We start from the raw sequence: 10,083 nt of genomic DNA, 5'->3' as shown, positions 1-10,083 counted from the left end.
CCTGTTAAACTTACTACTTACCTGTTATACTTACCTGTTATACTTACCTGTTGACCTGTTATACTTACCTGTTATACTTACCTGTTATACTTACCTGTTGACCTGTTAAACTTACTACTTACCTGTTATACTTACCTGTTATACTTACCTGTTGACCTGTTATACTTACTACTTACCTGTTATACTTACTACCTGTTATACTTACCTGTTATACTTACCTGTTATACTTACCTGTTGACCTGTTATACTTACCTGTTGACCTGTTAAACTTACTACTTACCTGTTATACTTACCTGTTATACTTACCTGTTGACCTGTTATACTTACTACTTACCTGTTATACTTACTACCTGTTATACTTACCTGTTATACTTACCTGTTATACTTACCTGTTGACCTGTTATACTTACCTGTTGACCTGTTATACTTACCTGTTGACCTGTTATACTTACCTGTTATACTTACCTGATGACCTGTTATATATACCTGTTATACTTACCTGTTTACCTTACCACTTTAATGTATCTGTTGATCTGAGCTGTTTGACAGGTGTCTCAACTAAATGTTTACTTTTAAAAAATCCTCAGTTTTCCTTCTTGTGGAATAGATTCAAAGCACTTGTTTCTGTTAATCTCTTCTTCTGTCAGTAAAATATTTTTATCCTGAAACTTCTCCTGCAGGTTTTCTGTCCATTTTTAAAATCAACCTGCTGATTCACGGAAGCAAACAATAAAAACTTGTTCTATAAGTAGTAAGCTCCGCCCCTGGCCACACCCCCTCTGTATTCTGATTCAGAGCTATGACAGTTCTTTGGCTCCCAGCTGATGCAGAACTAGTGATGTAAACAAGCAGAACATTTTTATTTCAAACTAAAATAAGTTTAACTCAATTATCAATGAGAAAATTGTTTAAAGTTAAAATGATCCACTGTATGTAAATATAAAAACCCAAAAGGTAAATAATAATAACAACATTAAAAACCAGTGGTGGGCACATATTATGTGGGCAATATATTAACAATATATTAACAATTTATTAACAATTTATTAACAATATATTAACAATGTATTAACAATATATTAACAATTTATTAACAATGTATTAACAATATATTAACAATTTATTAACAATGTATTAACAATATATTAACAATATATTAACAATATATTAACAATATATTAACAATATATTAATACATGGACTCACATCCAGCTGAATGTCAATGATCAGTCTAAAGAGAGCAACATGTGACTCATGTTGTCTGTTGTTCATGGGTTGACTGGGTTATTTTAGTGCTTTATTATTAGCTTTAGCTAAAACTTTCAGTGTGTTAGTGCTTTAGAATTAGGGGATCTAAATATTTGAGTTGGTGTTTTAGGGCTAGTGGAACTAATTTTTAGATTAGTGCTGCCCACCTCTGTTAAAAACCAATAAAAACAACTTAAACTGGTCGATTTTATTTATGAAGCACATTTAAAACAACCTAAGGTTTAATTTTGAGCATAAAACCAATTTAAACAAACCAACAATATAAAAATGTTTTGTTGTTTACTGGTTGTTTTTTGTTGTTTACTGGTTGTTTTCTGTTGTTTACTGGTTGTTTTCTGTTGTTTACTGGTTGTTTTCTGTTGTTTACATGTTGATTTTGTTCCTTACCTGTTGTTTTTCAGTAAGGACCTGAATCATGCTGCCTGTAGCCTTGTTGACGGTGTATCTGGGTGTGGTTCTGTCGGCCCCGGCTCTGGACCCAGAGCTGGACCAGCACTGGGACCAGTGGAAGAGCTGGCACCAGAAGAAGTACCACGAGGTGACCCACTGAGGTTTTATTGTTTCTTTCTGAAACTGTGGGACACATCAGGATTAGTTTGTTTTCAGCAGAACCTGAACTGTTTCAGTCACACTCAGCAGGTCCATGGGACCACCTGAGACGCTGCTTTTCTTGTTTTCAATCTAATCCTGTTCATAATTAATAATAATTCTATTAATTTCTATTTCTATTAATTGAAAGTTCCCAATAACTGAATTTGGATCTAATTCTTTAACTGGAGCTGATTCTTTAATAAATCCTTTCTGTGTACAGTTATACAGTTTAGCAACTTGTGTTAGTTAAATATCTGCAGGAAGGACCAAAGAGTGACAGAAAAACAAAGCAAACATCTGATTCTCGTGACAGAACAACGTACAGTTTACAGAGTGAAGATTACAAATCCTGTTTGTTGTGTGATGCAGAGCGAGGAGGGCTGGAGGAGGATGGTGTGGGAGAAGAACCTGAAGAAGATCCAGTTGCACAACCTGGAGCACTCCATGGGCAAACACACGTACCGGCTGGGCATGAACCAGTTTGGAGACATGGTGAGACCACAGCTCAGACCTGTCTCACCTGGTATCAGGTGTTAAACTCTGGTTAAACTAAAGACATAAATTATCCTTTAAAATGTGGTAAAACCAGTTTTACATTTTCTAAACAAGCTGTCAGCTGGAGATCAGTTTCACTAGACTAAAGAATAAGTACAGCAGAATATCATCTACATAATGCTGTAAAATGTAATAATATTAAGGAGAAAAAAAAGGAAAACACAAAGTAAAAAGTATTGGTCCAAACATACAACCCTGTGGAACTCCATAAAGATTCAGACGTCTCGATGTTTGACCCAGTGATCTTTCTGCAGACTAACGAGGAGTTCAGACAGGTTATGAATGGCTTGAAGCCCACATCACACAGGAAGACCAAGGTGTCCGTGTTCATGAAGTCCAACTTCCTGAAAACTCCTGACAGCGTGGACTGGAGGAGCCAAGGTTACGTCACACCTGTGAAGAACCAGGTAACAGAGTGTTTGCTTGTGTCTCTCAGGTGGAAGAGATAAAAACACATACAGTATATAACCCTAAACTCTGAAGGTTGGGTTCATGTTAACCCCTCCTGGTCCGTGTTTCCTCAGGGTTCTTGTGGTTCCTGTTGGGCTTTCAGCGCCACTGGAGCCCTGGAGGGCCAGCTCTTCAGGAAGACCAGCAGGCTGGTGTCCCTGAGCGAACAGAACCTGGTGGACTGTTCAAGACCTGAAGGCAATTATGGCTGCGGTGGTGGTTGGATGGATCAAGCCTTCCGGTACATCGAGGACAGCGGTGGTCTGGACACTGAGACCTCCTATCCTTACCAGGGAACAGTAGGTCACTCAGGACCTCCTAAAAACAAGTTCACCACAGTCCACCTGTCCCCTCATGTCCTCCTTTGTTCAACTTTCAGGATCAGACATGTCGCTACAGCTCAGCGTCCAGCGCAGTCAACGTGACGGGAATCGTTGACGTCCCCAAAGGCAGTGAAGTGTCTCTGAAGGAGGCCGTGGCCTCGGTGGGCCCAGTTTGTGTTGCTATTGATGCCGGCCATTATTCCTTCCAGTTTTACGCATCAGGTCAGACACTTCAGGCACGGCTCTGAAGACTCCAGTGGGAGGAAAACTCTTAATTTGTAGCTTCCTGTCTGTGATTGGTTAAAAACACGAGCCTTTGAATTTTAGGTATTTTCTACGAGCCGGCCTGCAGTTTGGTACCAAACCACGGGGTTCTGGTGGTGGGTTATGGTACGGAAAGTTCTGCAGACTACYGGCTGGTGAAGAACAGGTCAGTGAATCTTCTGAGAGTTTGTTTTATTGTCAGGTTTTATATCTAAGTTACTGTAGAATGAAAAGTATAAATGTTCTATATGAGAAGTAGGGCTGCAACAACACATGTACCCGTGTTGAACCGTAGTGAACAGAGCTTCAGGTTCAACACACACTTGTATGGAACAATACAGATTTATTTTATCAACTTGTCTTCTGAAGATGCTCTGTGTTGAAGGATCAGTGGATCTGTGTTTGACTACTCCACCTAGGCTGTATTTTTGAGCTCAGATCCACTGAGAAACTTGTTTCAGCAACATTTCAGATTCAGATTCATTTATTAATGAGCACACAACAAGTTGGTGGAATTTGCTTCTGGTACAGCATGACCTGCTCACATGTGTGTGTCAGAACACACAATACAAACAAACACAAGGTGCACTAAAGGATATAAATTAGTGATCTGATTTGGTGACCGTACAGCAGTTGGGAACAAACTGTTTTTGTTGATAAGGACCTGCAGCGTTTTCCAGAAGACATAAGTGTGAACAGAAGATGTGCAGGATGAGAGGGGTCTGACATGATCTTTGCTGCTCGTTGTGTAATGTGTTTATGATAGTTTAATTTAAAAACTGTACTTTTAAGGCTAAACAAATGTTTTTAAATAATTTAAATAAATTACAAGTTAAAAGGGGCATGGACATTTCTCTGTTTTGTATCGAAAAAATATCGAACCGTGAGACTAAAGTACCGAACCGAACCGTGAATTCTCTGTGTCGTTGCAGCCCTAAGGAGCAGCTCTGTTTTTTTATAAAGGAAGAGTTTATTACTGTAATCTCTGACCTAACGTCTGTCTGCTTGCAGCTGGGGTGAATCCTGGGGTGATAAGGGCTACATCAAGATGTCCAGAAACAAAAACAATAACTGTGCCATAGCGTCGTTCGCCAGTTATCCTGTGGTCTGAGAGCAGCGGCACATCGTGACATCACAGCTCTGATGGTGAAGAAGTGAGGAAGACCTTTGTGTGCTTCATCCTGAGGAAACCGTTGGTTTTATGTGGTTCTTATAAATGTGACTTCACTGCTCAGGTTTTAATGTCCCGAGTCGTACCTCTGTACTGTTTTATGGTTCTTTACATGTAGTAGTTTATTTGGTATTTTTGTGTTTTATTTTCTTATTTCCTGTCTGGTCTCCTGGTGTTTCCTGTCATTTCTTCCACTTTAGCTTCAGTCAGTTTCTCAGTGTTCCCACCTGCCCCTCACACCTGTTCTCTGTAGTCATTATTCAGCCCTGCCCCTCACACCTGTTCATCACCTGTAATCACCAGGTGTTTCCACTTCTCACTCATCCTGTTAGATTTAACCAGTCTTCTGTTGCTCAGTGGATCATTTTCTGTTTTTCAAACCTTCAGTCAAGTTTTCATCATCTTTAAAAGTAAGTTTTCCTTTGATTACTTAATAAATCACATGTTTTTGTTTTCAAATCCTTGTGCCTGCCTGTGTTTTGGGTTCAACCATCATTGATAAACTAAGTTATCTGTTTTCATTAATAACAGAGACATTTCTCCATCAGTGGTTCCCAAAGCTGGGGTCAGGACCCAAAGTGGGGTCCTGAAACATCAAGGTGGGGTCCTGAAACATCAGGGTGGGGTCCTGAAACATCAAGGTGGGGTCCTGAAACATCAAGGTGGGGTCCTGAAAAGATTTTCTAAATTAATGACATTTTTGCCTTAGCTGTTACCTAAAATGTATAAATGTAGAATAATAAATATTGTTACTAAGCCCATGTTTAGCTGACCTGATACAAATGTTTATCATATAAAAACAGTTGGGGGCTCAGGTCTCTGCTGCTGGGATTTTATGGGTCAAAAGCTGAAAACTTTGGGAACCACTGCACTTCAGAAATCAATTTAAAGGCTAATAAAATAATTGCTGATGTAATATTTTCTCTATAATTATTACAAAAACACAAAACAAATATAAATAAGTATTTATATTTGTGTAGCCTTTGTTTTTAGGGTTGTTAAAGTTTGTGTACTCAGACCAGTAATATTTGGGGTCACAAGTTTTTGCCATGAATATTTTGTGGGTCAGAAGATAAAAAGTTTGGGAACCTCTGATCTACATGACCCTGAAATATCTGTTTTGTCTTTATTGGATCAATTAAAGTTTTAAAACACCAGACTCATGCTTCTTGTTCAACAACACTAATAAAGGACAGAAAAACACTGTTAACTTACAGCTAAAATAAACCTGTTAATAAAGTTCTAACTGTTGTGTTGATGAAGAAATGTTGGCTCTGCAGCGTGGCACAGACTAACCTGCAGTTAGCCTCTGACCTTCATCATCATCATCATCATCATCATCATCATCATCATCAGTCACATGAAAAACAGCTGTATCAGTCCAGTACATGTTACAGCTGGTACAGATGTTGTTTGTGTAAAAAAAGATAAAAAATATATTTCAACATGTTTTTATTTGAATAATGTCGTCCAGATTAGGTTGTAGTTGTAGAACCAGTTCAGCTCTGTTTGTGTTTTTCATTTTCTGTCCTAAAAGATAAAAAAAATCATATTTCTAGTTTTCTTTAATAAAAACAATCTATTCATCTGTTTTACTGCGGTTGAATCACACAACAGAAGGAACTTCCTGTCCTGCTGCTGAGGGGTCTGGGACCAGGTTCAGGAGAACTTCTGGACAAAGCTCAGGTACTCGGTGACATCATCAGCTGAGCCCACCACGAAGGGGACCCTCTGGTGGAGGGACTCGGGCTGGACGTCCAGGATCCTCTGGGTCCCGGTGGTGGCCAGGCCCCCGGCCTGCTCCATCAGGAAGGCGATGGGGTTACACTCATACAGCAGACGCAGCTGCAAGGTCACCAAATATCAGATTAGAGACCAGAAAACCTTCAGATTATCATCTGAAGATCAGTGAAGGTCGTTAGGATCATGTTTGTTTGTTTGTTTATTGTTACTCTGATGTTTTTATCAAACACAAGCAGGATGTTTGTCAACAACTGAGACATTTAGTCTCTGTGTCTGATCTGTATGAATCATCAATGTCCTTCAGACTGACCTTTCCCTTTGGACTCTTCTCGTTAGCAGGATACATGAAGATCCCTCCGTAGGCGATGGTTCGATGGACGTCTGAGACCATGGAGCCCACGTACCGAGCTCCGTACGGGGCACCGCCATCCTGCAGGTCACACATGTCCACAGCAGGTCATACATGTGCACAGCAGGTCATACATGTCAACAACACATCATACATGTCAACAACACGTCACACATGTCAACAACACGTCATACATGTCAACAACACGTCATACATGTCAACAACACGTCATACATGTCAACAACACGTCATACATGTCAACAACACGTCATACATGTCAACAACACGTCACACATGTCAACAACACGTCACACATGTCAACAACACGTCACACATGTCAACATGTAACCCTATAGTTGGAACACACTCTGCGGTCCCCTTTTTAAATAGGGGGACCACCACCCCAGTCTGCCAGTCCAGGGGAACTGCCTCTGATGTCCACGCAGTATTGTAGAGTCGTGTCAACCAACACAACCCCACAACATCCAGAGCCTTGAGGAACTCTGGGTGAATCTCATCCACCCCCAGCGCCCTGCCAACGAGGAGCTTTTTAACCACCTCAGTGACCTCAGCACCAGAGATTGGAGAGTCCGACCCAGGGTCCTCAGGCTCTGCTTCCTCATGGGAAGACATGTCAGTAGGATTGAGGTGGTCTTCAAAGTATTCTGCCCACCAACCCACAATGTCCTGATTTGAGGTCAGCAGTGCACCATCCCCACCATAAACAGTGTTGGTGGTGAACCGCTTTCCCCACTGAGACACCAGATGGTGGACCAGAATCGCCTTGAAGCCGTACAGAAGTCTTTTTCCATGGCCTCTCTGAACTCCTCCCACGCCTGAGTTTTTGCCTCAGCGACCACCTGAGCCACAATCTGCTTGGACTGCTGGTACCTATCGGCTGCTTCCAGAGTCCCACAGGCCAAAAAGACCTGATAGGACACCGACAACCTTACGGCCACAGCTCAGGTAAGCTGCCTCGACAATAGAGGCATGGAACATGGCCCACTCAGACCCAATGTCCCCCACCTCCCCCGGAACGTGTTCGAAGTTCCACCGGAGGTGTCAGTTGAAGCTCCACCTGACGGGAGACTCTGACAAATGTTCCCAGCAGACCCTCACTATATGTTTGGGTCTGCCAGGTCTGACGGGCATCCTCCCCCACCAACGGAGCCAACTCACCACCAGGTAGTGGTCAGTTGACAGCTCCACCCCCTCTACACCCGAGTGTCCAAAACATGCAGCTGCAGATCAGATGAAACAACAACAAAGTTGATCATCAAACTGCAGCCTAGGGTGTCCTGGTGCCAAGAGCACATATGGACACCCTTATGTTTGAACATGGTGTTCATTATGGACAGTCCATGATGAGCACAGAAGTCCAATAACAAAACACCGCTCGGGTTCAGATCGGGGCGCCGTTCCTCCCAATCATGCCTCTCCAGGTCTCACTGTCATTGCCCATGTGAGCGTTGAAGTCCCGCTGCACAACAAGGCAGTCCCCGTTAGGAGCGCTCTCCAGCAACAAGGACTCCAGAAAGGGTGGTAATCTGACCTGCTGTTAGGCTCATAGGCACAAACAACAGTCAGGACCCCCCCCCCCCCCCCACTCATGGGTAAAGGGAGGCTACCCTCTCATTCACCGGGGTGAAACCCAATGTTCAGGCACCAAGATGGGGGGCAATAAGTGTGTCCACTCCTGCTCAGCACCTCTCAGCATGGGCAACTCCAGAGTGGAAGAGTGTCCAACCCCTCTGGAGGAGACTGGTTCCAGAGCCAGAGCGGTGTGTCGAGGTGAGTCCAACTATATCTAGTCAGAACCTCTCAACCTCACACACCAGCTCAGGCTCCTCCCCCACCAGAGAGGTGACATTCCACGTCCCTAGAACCAGCTTCTGTAGCCGAGGATCGGACCTCCAAGGTCCTCACCTTCGACCACTGCCCAACAAACATTGTACCTGACCCCTACGGCCCCTCCCACAGGTGGTGAGCCCATGGGAAGGGGGACCCACGTCTCCTCTTTGGGCTGTGCCCGACCGGGCTCCATGGGTGAAAGCCCAGCCACCAGGCGCTCACCAACGTGCCCCACCTCCAGACCTGGCTCCAGAGTGGGGCCCCGGTGACCCACGTCCAGGTGAGGGAACACTGAATCCATCTGTAGTACTCATCATAGGGGTCTTTGGGCTGTGCTTTGTCTGATCCCTCACCTAGGACCTGTTTGCCTTGGGTGACCCTACCAGGGGCACGAAGCCCCTCAGAGGTCCTAGGATCATTGGGACACTCAAACCTCTCCACCTCGATAAGGTGGCAGCCCAGGGCGAGGGCTGCTGTTGGTCCTGATCCAAAACAAACCTGACTCAGTTGGTGTCAGAATAACTCTGAGGTTTTATAGTCAGCAGAGCTGCTGCTCAGGTAAACAACAGAGAGGTCAAAGGTCACCTGAAACAAACAGGACAAAGTATTCAGCTGCTCCACGAGACGATTATGCTTTTATTGTTACTTTAAATATAATCGGAAAAAATTTTAGCTTTTTATTGTTTCTTTTACTTTAACTTAAAACAAACTTAGTTTTTTATTGTTGCTTTTACTTCAGTCCAGATAACCTTTAAAGCATTAAAATCTAACTGAGCTGTTCTGAAATGAAAGTTTATGTTTTTACAGTCATGAGTTTCTGAGTCAGATACTATCATCTGTGTGTGTGTGTGTGTGTGTGTGTGTGTGTGTGTGTGTGTGTGTGTGTTACACACCACAAACACACTGAAACACTCTGAAAGACCTGAAATAAAAAACAAACATTTTGTTCTTTTAGAAATGTAACTTGAATGAAAGTGGAGGTTCAGAAGTAAAGACTTCTGTCATTAAAGGAGTTCTCAGGTAGATTTCAATAAAAATGGTTTTATATAATTTGTTTAAATGAGAACGAAAAGTTTTACACAAAAAACTTTAGAAATGTTTTATCTGTTTTTGTGTACGTCATTCAACCCTAACCCTAAATAACAAGGAATTTCACAGATGGTTCGTCATTTTCCTGACAAACTGCTGAGTCATGCTGCGGTCACACATGCTGTGTCACTGCAAGGATCATGACATGTACGTCCTGTACTCTCACCTGTGGGTACTTAATGTACTCTCACCTGTAGTACTCCTGTCCTCTCACCTGTGGGTACTTCCTGTAGAACTCCTGTACTCTCACCTGTGGGTACTTCCTGTAGTACTCCTGTACTCTCACCTGTGGGTACTTCCTGTACTCTCACCTGTAGAACTTCTGTAGAACTCCTGTACTCTCACCTGTAGAACTTCTGTAGAACTCCTGTACTCTCACCTGTGGGTACTTCCTGTAGAACTCCTGTACTCTCACCTGTGGGTACTTC

General features: G+C 42.8%; 2 protein-coding genes and 1 long non-coding RNA gene across 8 annotated transcripts in view; 1 reads left to right on the top strand and 2 right to left on the bottom strand.

Annotated features, from left to right (window-relative positions):
* Positions 1-1,645: 1,645 nt before the first annotated feature.
* On the top strand, positions 1,646-4,694 carry LOC106510770 (cathepsin L1). Its single transcript, XM_013999492.1, has 7 exons — positions 1,646-1,807; positions 2,230-2,352; positions 2,670-2,822; positions 2,940-3,164; positions 3,245-3,410; positions 3,516-3,618; positions 4,464-4,694. Exons 1-7 carry the CDS (start codon positions 1,685-1,687, stop codon positions 4,561-4,563), a joined length of 993 nt encoding a protein of 330 aa, XP_013854946.1. The 5' UTR covers positions 1,646-1,684; the 3' UTR covers positions 4,564-4,694.
* An 82-nt stretch (positions 4,695-4,776) lies between these two features.
* LOC106510773 (uncharacterized) lies at positions 4,777-5,240 on the bottom strand. The gene is made up of 2 exons (XR_001309458.1): positions 4,903-5,240; positions 4,777-4,863 (listed from the first exon to the last, which is right to left on the bottom strand). It is a non-coding gene; the product is annotated as an uncharacterized LOC106510773 (long non-coding RNA).
* An 818-nt stretch (positions 5,241-6,058) lies between these two features.
* Positions 6,059-10,083, bottom strand: part of fbp2 (fructose-1,6-bisphosphatase 2) — a 7,272-nt gene continuing 3,247 nt past the window's right edge. The window contains exons 6-7 of one of the 6 annotated variants that reach the window (XM_013999486.1): positions 6,677-6,796; positions 6,059-6,468 (exon numbers count right to left, since the gene is read on the bottom strand). In XM_013999486.1, coding sequence (XP_013854940.1) covers positions 6,283-6,468; positions 6,677-6,796 — 306 coding nt within the window. In that variant the 3' untranslated portion in view covers positions 6,059-6,282. Of the gene's footprint in view, positions 6,469-6,676; positions 6,797-9,867 lie in introns of those variants that run through there. The other 5 variants (XM_013999488.1, XM_013999491.1, XM_013999489.1 and 2 more) reach the window with 5 other exon arrangements.

Source organism: Austrofundulus limnaeus, unplaced genomic scaffold (genome assembly GCF_001266775.1).
Source record: "Austrofundulus limnaeus strain Quisiro unplaced genomic scaffold, Austrofundulus_limnaeus-1.0 Scaffold2309, whole genome shotgun sequence".
Classification (NCBI taxonomy): Eukaryota; Metazoa; Chordata; class Actinopteri; order Cyprinodontiformes; family Rivulidae; genus Austrofundulus; species Austrofundulus limnaeus.
This window is presented reverse-complemented; position numbering and strand designations above follow the sequence as displayed.